Source organism: Achroia grisella, unplaced genomic scaffold, assembly GCF_030625045.1.
Source record: "Achroia grisella isolate CSIRO2021 unplaced genomic scaffold, CSIRO_AGI_Agris_v1 utg869, whole genome shotgun sequence".
Taxonomy (NCBI): domain Eukaryota; kingdom Metazoa; phylum Arthropoda; class Insecta; order Lepidoptera; family Pyralidae; genus Achroia; species Achroia grisella.
In genome coordinates, this window is record NW_026713049.1 from 1498623 (window position 1) to 1516150 (window position 17528).

The 17528-nt window shown below is 32.3% G+C and overlaps 1 protein-coding gene across 1 annotated transcript in view; it reads right to left on the minus strand.

Annotated features, from left to right (window-relative positions):
• Positions 1 to 17528, minus strand: part of LOC131852840 (hillarin) — a 66159-nt gene that overhangs the window by 19509 nt on the left and 29122 nt on the right. The window contains exon 4 of the mRNA XM_059203572.1: positions 14489 to 14679. Coding sequence (XP_059059555.1) covers positions 14489 to 14679 — 191 coding nt within the window. The remainder of the gene's footprint in view (positions 1 to 14488; positions 14680 to 17528) is intronic.

A 17528-nucleotide genomic window follows, 5' to 3' on the forward strand; every position in this document is an offset into this window, starting at 1 on the left:
AGGCATTTTGAATCTTTTCTATTATGTTCTACCTTGAGTGATTCTGGTCCTGGTGCTAATTATCCAAATGTAAATTAGTATTTATTAAAAAAAGGCGGACAAAGTAGTTGCACTAGTAGGAAGTAGTTTGGCTATTTATTTAGCTTTTTGTGAATGTAGCCAAAAAAATATTTATTAGGAAAGTTTGTTATTTCTAGAGTAACTCAACTAATTTAATTGATCAATTTTAGCAGATGTTAAGATATTCTTTTTTTATTTTATAATGGTCTTTTTCCAAGTCAAATATCAACATACTCATACATTCTAAGCTACAATGTTTCATTCAAATCATGATACAATATAATAGTTGTACTATCTTACTTATATTATAAACGCGAAAGTTTGTAAGTGTGGATGGATAGATACATGGATGTTTGTTATTCTTTCACGCAAAAACTACTGAACGGATTTCGATAAAACTTTACAATAATATAGCTTATACATCAGAATAGCACATAGGCTATAATTTTCATACGGTTGAAACCGCGGTTACAATTAGTTATCTAAATAGTTTTACATAACTATAAAGAGTGACTCCATAGTCCCCATATAATTTAGCCCAATATATAATTTCATTAATTCACAATCAACCAATAATTTCACTGTAGAGCACTCTGCAAAAATGCGGGCTAAGCTAGACGTCAATCTTTTCTTCAGTCTTCCAAAGTTGACACAGGAAAGCAGACTTGTACTAAAGTTAAACATTGGAACTCTGTTATCAGTACATCTGGTTATGAGAATTGAACTAGAGTAAAGTTAAGCCTCTATGAATTGTTAAATGCAACAAAGTGTAATGCAAATAATCCAATATGAATCTAAACATTCCAGAACCTGTATGTTAATTTTCAATGCCTGCAGCTTTGAGTTTGCATAATATTGAATCGAGCGGTCGCGTTGGAGGCACACTGCATAATATTAACTTCCGACCGCACTAGTGTTAGCAACTATTTCGTATATCACTGGACGTCCAAATATATACTCTATGTACTAGTCGATATTTAGGAGATAAAAGATTTTATTAAAATTACCATTTTTTACTTGCTAAATTAAAAGGATGGATTAACAATCATAAAAGTGAGAGAAGTAAATAAATATACATGGACAACCTCCAAAGTCAACTGTAATCGGAGCCAAAGTAATCGGAGCTTATGCTATCTATACCAGACATACTTAAAGTAAATACAGACACGATATGAAAAATACCCAACAAAATACAATTAAATATACTAAATATGAGTTTTTAGTGTATGAGTTTCGAACACGCGAGCGTTGGAACTAAAATATACTAAACGTTTAGATACCTAAACATACATATATATATTAAAATTTGTACAGGGTAAAAAAAGAAAATTCCGTATTTTAAGGTTCATGATCGTTTGTCCCATTAGACCAAAAAAGTTGGCAACCCTGGTCCGGACTACAAATATAATGTATGATTTATGACTTAATGTGCAAATGAATAGTTCCTAGCGCAAGTCTTCCATTTCCAGCACCGTTATTCTCACGATTGCAAGTGCATTCACATTGCAGTATTGCAAACTCTTCGTTGATATATACACAACGATTTATTGTTTAAATGCAGCCTTTGACTCGTCTATTGTTGGTGCAGTGCAGTCAATAAATAAATTCGATCAGTTACTGTCTTTAGAAGATATTTATTGCATTTATCAATAAATTAATATTTTGATCAGTCAGTGTCTCTAAACGAGTTTCCCAATGTGGGGCCCACACCCCACAGGGTAGCAATTCGAAAATCGACTTGACATACATATGTTTAAAAGAAAAAGTAAAAATATCACAGTGAAAATTTTGATGAGTTCCCCTGTAAAATTTACCGTTTGCGTCATGTGGCTCTTTGGCATTTAATCAGCTATATTTATACCTCCTACCTGTCCAGCAAATATTTTGAGCGTACAAAGTCCTATGACCACAAAATATAATTTAATGAAATTCTACCAGAAAAGAGTTTTTAGAGGACAGCGTGTAAATTAATTGTCAGTATCTTCTTTCTTGTTTTAAATCTATGCTTCAATCAACATAATATTGAAATAATAACTTTGAATAATTTACATGTCTAGACCAATATGGTAGATATAACGATTAAAAAAATAATGAAATCACATGTTATATTCGACGATTTCCGTTTTTAACGGTCACAAAAACCAGATTCAACTTGACCCGGTGACCTTTACATGTACTTCTTCCCACGACAGTGGGGAACTAATGAAAATACCGTAATGTTATTTAACAATATGAACATTTCGGGTTAAATACTTAGAAGTATTGTTTGGACGGTGCGAACGAGCCGCAGGAATCAGATTAAAATGGACGGCTGTGTGAAGTGCTTTGATGCGCATTAATTTTTATTAAATCCGTTATTTTGATATGCTCTTTCAGCCGAGTTAAAACCTAGAGGATTCAAATTCAACTGCTCATTTTTTATGTATAAGTTTGTCATTTTAAAACTTTAATAGTTTTTTTTAGTTGAATATATTCGGAAAATTTTGTTATCCAACTGTTTTAATTATGTATAAAAATTCTTATTATCTTATTTATTTATTTTTATTTATTTATAGACACGCGGTAGCGTGTCAAGCCGAGTTTCAAGTAAACTGGCAAGCAGCACCGGGTGTATATTTACACGAACCATTTGGAGCCACTTTTGACCCCCTCATAACTCAAAAACTCTTTCACACAAACCTGTCAAATTTGGTTCATATATTGAGACTTGCGAGATAAGTATGTGTTCCAAATTTCATAAACATATCTCAAACGGTTATTTAGATATTAATGTCCAAAAATCGTCATTTTTATCACTGATCAACTATAGATCAACTTGCGAAGGCTACAGTATATTTCGTATATGAAAACTAGCCAAGTTAGAACTTAGGCTACAGTATATTATCCTAAGTTATAAGAAGAAATGATATTTTATATTGTTATAAATACATTTCAGGAACCACCATTGAACTTGGCACCCATTTAGATCTCATCTCTTTTGTCGTAGAAGTCAACAATCAAGGCATATATCATAATATTAAACTCGGCTATCATTTCACATTTATGTTTTTGATGGGATTTATTTAACTTCAATGCACACAATATACAAAATATAGTAAAGTACATTTGGCGGACTTAACACCATGCGGCATTTTCTACCAGTCGACCATTGGTGGTGCAGAGAGTAAATGTTGGCGGTGCAAATATAATAAATGATAAATAAAAAGCAACAAAATATAAACAGAATGATAAATACAATATATATCTAAGGAATACAATCATAAATTACATAAATATATACAAATAATTATATACACACATATATATATATATAATAAATATATACTAGATACTCAATAGTCTGACAGTCACAGAACCATAGAGAGTAGAATGGAAAAATAGTTAGAAGAGATAGTAAAAAGTTACAAATTGAGATAATGTTCCCGTAGTTTATGTTTAAAAGAAATTTTATTCGTAGCGGTTTTGATATGAAGATCAAGTAAGTCATTCCAAAGTTTGATAGCCTGAACGGCGAAAGAATAGTGGACGAAACCGGATAAATGAGCCGGGATATGAAGTAAAAATTTTCTAGTTGAGCGAATACCGTGATTGGTGTTGTCCCCATGGAAGTGAAATTTACTCTTAATATAATCAGGAGAATTTGGATCGTATAAAATGGAGTACAGAGTACATAGAATACGTACATTTCTACGGTAACGGATAGGTAGCCATTTAAGCTGTGAACGATAAGAAGAAATATGATCGAACTTGCGGAGATTAAAAATGAAGCGGATAGAGTTGTTGAGAAGACGATCCAATTTGTTTAAAAGGTCGACAAAGGGTGGGAAGGACTAAGGATTGGATAAGGAGAATTTTTGTACTTATAGGGAGGAAATTTTTAAGCCTATATAAATTACGCAGTGCCATTGTAATTTTTCGACTGATCTCATTAACGTGATTGTTCCAGCTAAGAGTACTGTCCATCAATAAACCGAGATTTTTAACATGAGCAGTATAGGAAATAGTTTGATTATTAAAGAGAACTGGAGGCAAAGTGCCATAGTCAATTTTGCAAAGTTGTTGTTTGCTTCCAAGGATTATTGCTTGACACTTGGAAGGATTAACAGATACACCAAACTTTTCGGACCATTTAAGAATATGATCAGGATCAATATTGAGATGATCGATGGCCTCACCAAGCTCAGAAGCTATAGCTTGAGAGTATACCTGGAGATCATCCGCATATAGATGGTAAGAGCATTTGAGATTTGTAGTGATAAAATTTATGTCCAGGAAACTTTAAAAAAACTTCACAAGTTGGCTTGTATGAAATTTTTTCATAAAAAATTGCACATCTTTACACATATTTTTTATAGTTGTTACAGTGAAATTGATATCTGACAAGCTAGCTACTAACAATGTACCTTAATGACTGTAAATCCCCGATGGGGATTCTTTAATGACTCAAAATTCAAGATGAAAATAAAACACTGGACATATTTGACATGCCCATAATTTCGCTTTGATCGAAATTGTGACCTTTTTAGGTGCAAAGTAAAATTTACCAAGCCACAACGCAGAAAAACAAAAAAATATACTCAATCCTCTTATTTTATAACAATAAAAAATAGTTTTAAATATAGTATTTGACGATAATAAAGTTTGATATAAGAATAGTACTCGTATCTACTTGACTTCTGAGAAATAATGCTGTTGGAACCTAGCCTAGTTATGTCAGTGTCTCATTAGATAAATCAGTTAAGTGAAGCCCACAGCGATCAAATCACGTTGTTATACAACTTTTCCATTGTCGACTGCCTTCCTGCCTTACCTTCCGTAACAATCCCATTATTAGCCACTATCTTGCTTATTCTACCGCCACTGTCGTAAGAGTGAAAGAGAGAGGTCGATTGGGAAATGGTTTCGCTCAATCGCTCTTGTTTTTCTTTTCAATCTGATTACCAGCTTCCATGTAATTAAGTTATTGTGGTATTAAAAATTATAGTTTTTTTATTAGATTCATCATTTGTTTCATAGGATTTTGTACGTTACAAATATAGTATTTACTGGACAGGTAGGCGGTATGTTCTATATATTTATATATATCATATATATGTATAGATGGAGAACAGTACCTATGTATTTATTGTATTTATGTATAAAGAAAGTGGAAATATTCTATGTGGACGATAATTTGGATTCCTATTGTGACTAAGACAGGCGTTCGAATAAATTGTTTTAAAAAAGGAAAGTCGGGTGGGTTTATATGTATCTATCTAATATTGTGTATGAGCAGTCTACTTGTAGAATATTGTCTACTTTTTTGAGTTTTAGGCTTGAATATAGAAGATTCAAAATACGATACAGACTTCGTATTAAAAAAGTACTTCTGTATAGGGAGTGGAAGAAAGACTTTCTGCCCTAGTAAATATTATTTTAATTTTAAGGGAATTCGCCACGATGGACTAATCGATTTCAGTTCGTGGTTAACCTACCTATTGTTAGTACAGGCAGGTGAATCATTTGATATTTAGATTCTTCAATGAAAAAAAATATACTGAGGTCAACCAAAAAGTATACAAGAAATACACGTAGATAGGTGAGTAGGTATAGATAACTATGTTCCGACATTGTGCACTCATAAACCGAGGAAAGGCGGTCGACTTGTGGTTTCTTCATCACATTAAAATAAATGTTTGTGCTTTATTTCAGCTATAAACGGTAACATATTTAGCGGCGGTAGTTTATTAACTTTCTGTATTTTCCGTCTGCCATAATTGAAACTGTACGGAACATGTCCAAGTTTCCAATTCCGTAGAAATTGATATTAATATTAGAATTAAAAAGTAAAAAAAAATCTAAATGCCAAAAATAGTTTATAACTTTTCATTATAAAACTTTGTTTTTATAATTTACACAGAGACACAAATTAATATTTAAAGCATCAGGAAAAATATTATATAATTAATTAGAAACTAAGAGAAATAACTAAACACATAAAATAAACTAAATGACCCAAAAAAACAATAACAAAAAGGAGTAGAAGATGTTACTGAATACTGTTTGATATTGGAATATTTTTAAAATTTATTCAAATTTAAAGATTGAACTTTGATGATTCATTTTTGAATTATGCCTTATAAGACAAACATGCGAGTCTTCGATAGTTAACGAATATAACTTATCGATATTTAATATCGAATAAACAAGTACTGAGTATTAAATATAAAGTAGCAAACATAAAACTTCAGACTCCAATCTGTAATCCATAAAGCCCTATATAGTATCTCGTTTAGTATCTAAACTCGGCGGCGATGTCATATTTCATCCCTGTATGAGTGGGCGCAAGGCCGACGTCCTACAGCCTTCCATTCATATGCTTGAAATCTATGAGCCATCGCTTAGGGTTGTCAACGGTGTACTTACTCAAGTTACTTTAATTATTTATGATTTTTTTTCCTGGACTATTAACTCAGTGCCAGGCCCACGGTAAGCAGGGATTGTATTATGGGTACTAGACAACTGATATAAATACTTAGATTTTTTTGTAAATATACCTACTATACATAGAAAATATCCAGATCAATACAAACAATCGTACTCATGAATACAAATAATTGTACCGAATGAGGAATCGGACCCGCAACCATCGACATCGCGTTGTAACTGGCTGTCTACAAATATGTTCGTTGCCATGCAGTAAAAATATAATAAAAAAATAAAAATAGAGAAGAAAACTAAATTAGCAGAACTTAATGAGACATTGCTTTTTTTATATTTATTTTTTTATTTGATCATATTTATTTTTTATTTGCGTATTTTTTTTTTGTTTATAAAAATTGTTTTACGTACAGAAAATTATAGTATTGTCAGCAAATGACATCGGCATACATAATTTTGAACAAAATTAGAAATACCTAACACAATGTTGTTGTATTTTTACACATATGTTTAGTTCACTAATTAATTGTATTTAACTTCTATAAAGTAGTCCACTGCTGGACGTATGCTTCTTGCTTACTTCTATCATTGTATGATGTAAATATAGCATATTCTATCTATTTATCTAAAACGATTATGTGAAGACAGAGTAGGGTGCTAGCAAAATATAATTATTTTATTTATTAAATCTTTTATGCGTGTAATAATATATTAAGTCAACCTAAATGCGTGTTTTGAATATATTTTCCTAGACTTAGGTATGAAAGTTCGGATGTCGAGGATATGTCCGGTTTTCACTGAGACAGGAGCCAAGCTCAAGCCTGGCCTCCTTTTGTACACATTCATCGTACATTCGTACACATACTGGGTCATGAATGTATTATTCAGTACGCGTTACTTTTGCGAGATCGTTCATATAAGGTAATAATATCACGATGCAGTCAGATTTATTACCGTTGGTTTCATAGTTATGTGAGGAACAAACAGTAAATAATGGAGAAATCGAGGAGTGACAGGAAGAGTCGTTATTCAAATTCTGGCTTTGTATCTAAAGGAGTTTCTCAAGGCGCAATTCTGGGATGTTCATTGTAGAAGAAAAGATTTGATATAGAATAGACATTTTAGTCTGGAAATATCTAAGAATGATCGACATGGTTATGGAAATGAGTAATACAATATATAAATACAATATCAAAGAAACTTAACTTTTTTTATAATCAAGCGACTTTAATTCGACAGAATCGATAGACTTTCCCAAAGTGGAATTTCCAGTCAATCATGAAGTATCAAGTAAGGAGTTCTCAATTACGTAGTTTGAAAATAATTTTGTAATATAAAACGACCTAGATGGAGCGGTGAAATCATAAACAGACTGAATGGACACATGGTAGATGGCTGAAAATGATGATAAATAGTAGATAATAACCATTGTTGTGGAAGAGAACCTTTTGGTCCGAAATTACGACACAATACAAACAATGACAGTTAGAATACGGAATAGGGAAAGTTTCTCATAAGATAATAATAGCGACAAATAAGTTGCGTCCCAATTATACCCTTATAGGGCAGTGGTGGATTGTGGCGACACTGTTATTCGCAGCACGAGTTTATATTTTTAATCGTGAATCATATTAATCTCATATATTAATGGGAGATAAACTAACTAAACTGATTATGAAATTTGGTAGACAAATGAACTATATCCTAGATGTATATGTTTTACATACGATACTTTTTATTGGAACTCTGGATACCGCTGTGGGTTACAGCTAAGAGGATGAACACGATGTAACCACGATGGTTTCCAGGGGGATTATATGATAGTCGACCATTCGACGCTACATAGCTAGTAATTGGGTCATTATATCCATTATGGAATCCAAACATGTTATAGGGTAACTAATAAAATATATTCATATAAAATAGCGTTATTTAATATTTGTGTTTTCTTGACTAAATGAGATAGTCTGTACAGATTAATTTAAGAGCTCATGAATAAAGGTGACCGAGACTCTTTTACATAATACAACAACAATTTGAGATAGAATTTTAATATTAATGCATTATTCATGGAAGCATTCTCATAATAAATATGTAGGTAGTTTAAAAAATCGGAGACGATATAGTTACTCCTAAATATTTGTTTGTTTTATTTATTTATTAATTCACTTGCATTCTATAATGTTATTAATATTATGTCAACCCTTATTAGGTTCACATAATATTATTAAGAGCACTATACATACTGACGGGCGTAGCAAATTCGATGAAAGGCAGTGAGACCTTAAGAGGCTTATTTTGTATTATATTTTTTCTGATTTATGTATTCATATATTGTACTAATATAGAGGTGCTCTATCCATTCATAATAACCTACTAATATATGTAGGATAGTTATATGCCTATAAGAGAAGATATTCATCTACTCTTACCATACTAAGGTTTGGCATAGGATCATACTTAGAGTTTTTCGTTCATTTTTAATGGTGTTAAGCGTTTTGTTGCTCTAGTAATAGTATAAAGGACAAAGTAGACTTTGTAAAAAGTCATCTGCTTGGGGTACCACTGTCTATTTATTTCAGTCGTCAAACAGCACACTTTATAAATTGTATCGGTTGAGGGGTGAGGGTTGCGATAAGGTATTGAAATTACAGGATGAGAGGCATGATATTTTGCACCTCCAGTATAGCAACGCATGAGTAGTATCATAGGACCAGAAGGCAACGTGGTTTCCGTAGTGCTGTTCGTGTATATAGGCGATTGTTACCACTTTCCATCAGGTATATTTAATGTCGTTATCATTTACCGTTGCAATTACGTAAAAATATATTTGACTAAATATAGCACTCAGATCGACATCGACAAATGCATAGACAAAAAATCTAATAATCTGTTTTGGTTTCTGATAATTAATATTCTGATAATCAAATAATTTTATATGTTGTCTATTTACAATTAGCAACAGTTACATTTTTAATATAAAATTTATAAAGCAAAATTACAATTTAGCAAAATACATTGAGGTATATATCTCATATTAATTTTGCTCTGTTAACCTTCATTTGATTCACAATTATGATAAGTCTAACTCTATCCTATTTGACTGTGGATGGATTTGTCTATTAAAATAAATTCATCATTTGTTGAATGACGAATTCATAGTCCCTTTTCTTCAGATATTAGAATGGTTATCTCTTTATTTGTATGTTATTTCAGTATTATTTAAATTGATTTCTTATTTTAGCCTTATTTCTATATAACGACAGTTACAGAAATAAATAATTACAAATATTTATACAGTACAGTTATAATAATTTACCAAAATGAATAAAAATCTAAGAGAATCCGTGAACACTAAATTGTGTAGTACACGACTTGCCGAGGTTTTCTCTAGAGACCACATTAGGGGAGTTTCTAGTATATTAATCTTTCTTAAGGGTAGGTAAAGCGCATGCCTGCTGTTTCAGGCGTCCATAGGTACAGTAACCATTTACTATGAGATGGGCCGAATAGTTGATTGTCACTATCACAGTATATAAAAAGGTATACTAGAATTTTAGAAATTATCCATATAAGTTCAGTTGCTACGAAGTTATGGAAATAGATCTCATAGAAATTGCCATCGTGTCTGCTTCGATGCCCTTTTTTGGGGCTTACGTGTATATTTTCTTGCGGTAGGTAAAAGTCGTTCTGTTAGTTTTGGTCCGACTCGAGTCTGTCCATTACGACACCTACATAGCGGACTATTTAAGGCGCTGTAGGGTGGGCATTTATATTTCTCGTATAAATGTGAAATGACTAATCGGTAGGGAATATTACGTAATAGGTACATAATACTAAACGGTTGATTATTGACGAATGCGTGACTTCTTACACATTCACCGCTTGTATATTTATTTAAAAGATATTACTAATTTTGAATTAAAAATTTTTAACACAAAATAATTTGACGTTCATAAGCGGCTAAAATATCCTACGAATACATGATAAAATAAATACTATGAATTAATGATTGATTTGAATATGAGATACTGATCGTTAAAAGAATCATGCCTAGATATAAAGAATTAGTTCAGATATGAGAAAGATATCGTACAACATACTAAAATTATTTTGTCCAATCAAAGAAATGAAATTTAATCTTTTGCAGTCTGGTGAAAACCTATTATATTTTATTGTCAGAACAAAAAAATAGATCATTTTTTAAATAATTGGGCTTAGCTGTTCTTTACAGTTTGACCAACAGAAAATAGGATATTCGAATGAGAAAATAGGACATATGGAACGGTAAAAGGTCAATTATTACCTGACCGATACGACTCTCGTTTTAGGCTTTGGTAATTTAAAATTCATGGAAATATGAGTGAAAAAATATTTGGCGTAGTAAATTTAACGCAGAGAGATGATGGTTCGATCTAATGGAGTCTCGAAGGTAATAATAATATTCTTAACAAAATATATTTATAAATCTTACAGCGTTATTTAAGAAGAGAATCAAAAACATAATAATATTTAATCTTAATACAGTTATTTCATATAAGAATTTAAATCAATACATAATAAATAAATTAAACGGGGTATGATTTTTATTCACTCAACATACACATCACATCTAACATCCATGGGTTTATCCCATTAATAAATCAAAGTGACTCGGTAAAACCTTATTGATTTTCACGATAGTTTTTAATACCAAGAAATTTAATATAAAAATTCTAAACACGCCGTAACCGATATGATTGGTCAGACCACCATAAAACGGGCAGATTACCTTATTATAGATACATTTAAATAATGTAATATATAATCAGTTTGCTAATATAATTAAGTAAAGTTATTTCATCTATGCTAATAGGTATTTTATAAAACCGGTACCGTAAGGATGTTAAGAAGTCAATAATTTATTTAATAAGTGGTAGCAGATGTTATAAATATCATTCAGAAGAAATGTACCTACTTATACGAGTGTATTTATATTTAAGGACCACTCAAATATGAATATGAATAATGGCTTGCTTAATAATCCATACTAATATTACAAATGCGTAAGTAACTCTGTCTGTCTGTCGCGATTTCACGCCATTACCCAGAACCAATTTAAATTAAATTTGGTATACAGATAGTCTATTATCAGGGTCTACAAAGGAAATAGTGTACTTTATAATGCGAAAAAAGGGTTGTAAGGGACGATGAAAGGTGTATGGAAGTTATGTCATTTTTAAAGCCAGAAACTTTAAACTCATTTTTACGCTGTTGATTTAATATAAATAAATATGACTTTCAAAGTTGGTAAAAAAATTATCTTAACCCTTGAAAAAAAAAATAGGGGTTGAAAGTTTGTATGGAATTTCGTCGTTTTTGAAGCTAGAGCGAAATTTTTTTCATTGACTTTTTATAAGTAGACTAAATAATTAAAAATAATATCCAAGGTCAGTACTCCACGCGAACGAAGTCGTAGGCACAGGCTTAATATTTTTACGATAAAGCACTAAGTAGGTAAGTATACAGTGGTTGAATAGCAAATTCTGGAAAACAACATTTAGATTTTCCATCCAAGTCGAATTTGCAAAATTTGTAATTTAAATTAATGCGTAAGTAAGTATATAGTGCAGAAATAGCAAGATCTGGAAAATCAACATTTTTATTTTATATCCAGATCTAATTTGCATATATTCTATCCGACATTTATAAACTTGAATCTCATTTGGAGAATACCACAAATGAGCCAGTGAAAAAAGAAAAGAGTTATGCGGAAGTAGATAAAATTAACACGGCTATTATACAGCGTGTAGAAGAATGCCATAGTATCCGCGGATCATCCTGTAATCGACGAGTCACGCTAGATTTCTCACTTAATGACGGTTCCCGAGTCGGAGTTATTTTTCGCGTGTGTTACAAATCATTAGCATAGCGTTGATTGATTGTTGATATTTTTACAATATTATAAAGTAGCTGCTAATTTCAGCTATACACAGATGTAGGTACTAAAGAAAATAAAAACAATACAACAGATCTTTCCTTTACAGTAAACTATGTAATGAAATATAATGATAATTAAACTTTATGTGAAACTTGTTAATTTTTTCAATATTTTAAATAACAATAACGAAAATTTTTCACCTAAAATTTTCGTTATACATATTTCGTACGATTTTTGAAATATTTTCATAAACTAATTCCATAATAATATAAAATATAAATATTTTCATTTCAAAAACAACTCATAACATAGTTAGGTTGTACATTAAGCAATTTCTTTCTATTATATATAATTTAAATAAAATACCACTTTTATTCAAACAATATATATATTATAACATATTATCTCTAAATAGTACAAAACCTAATGAACTGTTTGACCATCGAGGCCGTATTATAGTTATTGAAGTAGGTTAGAAAGTAAACAAATATCGCTGTCCCCTATTGCCTTGTGGCATAGTATCGACTCGGTGTTCTCGAGTACACGCGAACAGTTCTAGTCCAAGAGGCAGGAATGTTAGATTTTCCGATTATGATATTAGAAGCCATCAACTCATTCATTGGTAAAGTATCTAATAAAACTGTAATCAGATCATTGTTTGATATTTATGATTATTATTAAGAGTTTTTAAAGATCCAATTAATATTATATACGCGAGCGTTAGTAAGAATTAGAAAATGGCCAATAGCAATAGAATTCGAAAAACAATCCAGATTGCTCGGAGATCTCATCTTTAAGTAGGTAATCGTATCATTAATCATGCATCATGAGATGATTAATATGCCACGAATGTTACAATTCTATCATTCGTATTGCGTTTTCGTGTAACATTTGACATGTATTGTCCTCCGCATGGCCGCCTTATGTTTGTTCCAAGGTTACTTGTATTCCCCCATTCGGCGTGCTGTCATCGTCTACTCGTGATATTTCTGCGTAATGGTTTAACGTCTTTGCAGATTACAAAGAACAAAGGATATACGTATTCGGTGGTAAAGTGTTAAAATGACAAATATCGAATACCAGATGCGTCGTTCACTTTTATTCTGATAAAAATCCTGTACATTAATCTGGAATATGACTTGTCTCTGTATTAAATGTACAATATCTTATTCCAATCCGTCCATTAGTCTTTGCGTGAAAGAGTAACAAACATCCTAACCTTATAATATAGAAACAAATATAATTCAATAATATGTGTTTATACTTTTAATAATTGGCGATTGGGATAAGATGTCGAGTATTTATATTTTAATGTCCAGTTTCTAGACATTGCAAATGTTCTATCAATATCAATGTTCTGTTTTGTTTGTTTCCGTTCTTCCTTTTGCCTTCTATTTGTTCCAAGGTTAATTGTATTCCCCAATTCAACGTGTTGTCAACGCTACTGATATTTCTGCGTAATGGTTTAACTTGTTTGCAGATTACAAAGAACAAAGAACGTATGAATACTTATTCGCTGATAAAATTGCTATAATTTGAGTAGGTATTGAAAATGTAGCAAAAGATATAAGTACTTTTGGATTAATCCTCCTTTTTAATCGAAATACACATCACGAAACAAGACGGGAAATTAAAATAGTGCAAATTCAAATCGGTATAATAAGAATAGTTATCCACTAATTTCTTAGTACCATCACCTCTAACTCCTAATTATGATACTACGCGGTATCCTCAGAGTTTAACTAAATTTACAATTCCTTTATTTCTAATACAGTTTTAGATTTATCTCTTTTTTGTATTGATTGTGGTAGGTGTGCGAATTGAAGATTTAAAAAAATGATATATAGTTATATCTTTAATTAGAGACATAGCTAAGTGGTGGCACATTTTTGTCACGTCCAAGTTCTTCAGATTCGTTTTTAAGTTGAAATATTATACAAACTGATAACTAGCACTAATTCATTAAAGTAAAAATATTAATACTAGGTAATGTTACCACTTCAGAGTAGATTTTCAATGTAACATGTTAGTCATTATAAATTAGGACGATTATGTGTCAGCTAAATAATCAAATATGACTCAACTTACCAAGTAGCAGTCTATGGGCTTTTCCCTCGGTCTATGGTAAGCTTTCTGTAGTTCTGTTTGCTTGAGAGCATGTGCAATGTGCAGTGCGCTCGCGTCGAATCGCCCGTATTGGTAATCGGGAGTGTCGCGCGACAATTCACGCGCGGGCGACGCGTGCACGCTGCCGCCGTTTGTCGTCCGAGTTGGTGATACTGCAACATGACGCTTGTTTTTAGTAAGAAGGCCTATATAGGGTAGATACAAAGGCTGTAACCTACATAATAGCGGTGTTTCATAACACATTAATTTTTTTATAGCAATCTGTTCTGAAGCATATACCGTCCATCGTTGCCTGTAAGAGCCCATGTAATGTAAATTGGAATCTATTGACCGCATTTATAATAATAACAATAATTATGATTTGTATTTGAGGCTTTTTTTGTCCACTTTTCAGAATTAAATTTTTTTAGAGCTAATGGTAGGAAATACCAACACAAATTATACATGGAAACTTTTAAATAATAATTAAATAGCCTCTCATGTGGGCCATTGCGCATGTAGATATGGGAGCCCATTTGGGAGGACTAATGACTATGTCATACTCTGTAATTTCACTGCAATATCCAAACTTTGAACAGAATAAAAGTTAATAAAGCAAGCTTCTGAAATATGTGAGTCAGAGGTCCACGCAGACGTTGTAATAGATGGAACAATGAAGGTTGATCTGGCGCTAAGTAATTAGAGGCCTATGGTCACCTGTAACACCCAAAGTGGCAGGGCTTATAGGAGCCTTATAATCTTAATTCGGTAACACATTATTCTGTTAAGACGGACGATTGTCCTGTATTAACCCATTTCGATTGGTGCTTTCCAAAAACGGCAGGGCGTAGCGACTATAGGTATACGCCAATTGCAACAGAAAGCGCAGAAGACAATCGTTCTACTAAACAGAATGTGAGGTCAATGTTACAAGATTATTTTGTCGAATGTTTTCAATGTTTTGAATTATCAATAATATATCTGTAACAGAGTAGTGTTTACAAATGAGTTTTTAGTGAAAATCGAAACTTGAATTATTCGATTTTGATTACGAATTCTCGATAATTCGATTGAGATCACTCGCATTCCAATGGCACACGCAACACGCAAGTATATCAACGGTCTGACTTGCATATTTCTTTGCAGCGAGCGGACAATAGAATAATAATCGAGTGATTAGAGACTATTTGTACGAGCATCGGAGCGTGTTTATCTCGTTTCTATCAAGTGATCACTATGATGTTTAATTATGAATATGAACATCTATGAGGGTATTTTATAAAGTACTTATTCTTGTAAGTACTTTATAAAATACCCCAGCATTTTATTTCTAAACCCCTCCTATCGATCCCCCGTTCAATTCAAACTGGAATTGAAATTACGACGGCCTGAGCCGAGGTACAAACCCCTAGCGATGCCCTCAGACTAAAGTCGTCTCCGTCAGGTGGGAGTTGGCCTTCAGCCGCTCCATAAATCCTTCCGCGGGTTTGGAGTGCCATCTGTACTCGCCCCCTATAGTCTGGTGAAGCTGAAAGACCAGCTGCTGCCAACAGCATTAGAGTAGTCCGAAAAAAAATGAAGTTGTTTTAATGGGAGAGTCCGTAATAGAGATATTACCTACTCCAAATGCTTGCGTCTTTTACTACTCATAAATTATCAAAGTGACAAATAACAAGATGGTTTACCTTTAATAAAATTCCTAAGCGAAAAGTAATAATTATTTCTTATATAGAAAAAATAAATTTATAATAGCAAAACAAAGCATTTTGTTTAAGTGTTTAAAAAATATCATAAGGTAGTAAATAATGTATATGAAAGTGTTTTCAATTATTAACGCAATTACGACGAACGACGGCCTGAAACGAGGGTTCTCTAGTTGTGCCCTCAGACTATAATCGTCGCTGAAGTTGACCTTCAGCCGCATCATAAGTCCTTCCGCGAGTTTAGAATACCCTCTGTACATGCCTACATTTTCGTGCGGTGTAACTGTAAAAGCCGTGACACCTATTTATGTCAAATAAACTAATTAACATACGCATATAAAATTTTTTGCATGTCAGTAAAAATAATAACAATCAGAAGTTATCCATAGACATCGACTATGAATTGTCATAAGTAGGAAGAACTGTACATGTACAGATTGTTTACTTGTATGCTTATTTGCAACGGTAAGTTAATGTGTACGTGGAATTAATGTATCAGCGCAATTAGCATGCTTAGGCAGTTATCGGCACTGTATTGCTTATCTTCACAATTTTGTTGTTTGTTACGTTTGCACGACAAAACTATGAATATTAAGCTACCGAGTTAAAAGCGTGCTAATAAAAGTTGTTATACTCGTATCCGTCAGGCAGGAGTTAGCCTTCAGCCGCTCCATAAGTCCTTCCGCGGGTTTGGAGTGCCATCTGCACTCGCCCCCTAACGTCCGGTGAAGCTGTAAAGGCCAGCTGCGGCCAACAGAATTAGAGTAGTCCGAAAAAAAAAATAAGTTGTTATACTGAAAACGTTAATTTGTCATTTGGAACTCTATGCTTAAATAGCAATTTGTAAAACCGTTCAGCTAGTAGATGTAGGGACGCAGAAGTCAATAAAAGATAATTGTAATAGTCAACATAATGGCTTTAATTTCAGCAATTAAAATGGAAGACAAAACCAACCGTAATTGACATATATTGCAAATAATGAACAACTAAATTAGCGAGTTACACTAAAAATCACAAAACTTTAGTAATAATCAACAAAATATTGGTTACATTCACAAAAATGATAATAAAATTCGGCCAGACTAGCCAAATTTTAGTTACAACTACAATTAGTTTACTCGACTCTATTTTTCGGTGCATATTAATTAATTTGTTAGTTAATCAAAATACTTTTTAGTCACTTTTTCCAATATTATTCCGAGTGTGGGATAAGCAAAAGAAAAACAGATTGTTAGTGTAGTTAAGATTGACTAATATCCGTTTATTTGCAAATGTTTTATAAACACTACACCGGGCGGCCCAATGTTAAATTCCCAGAT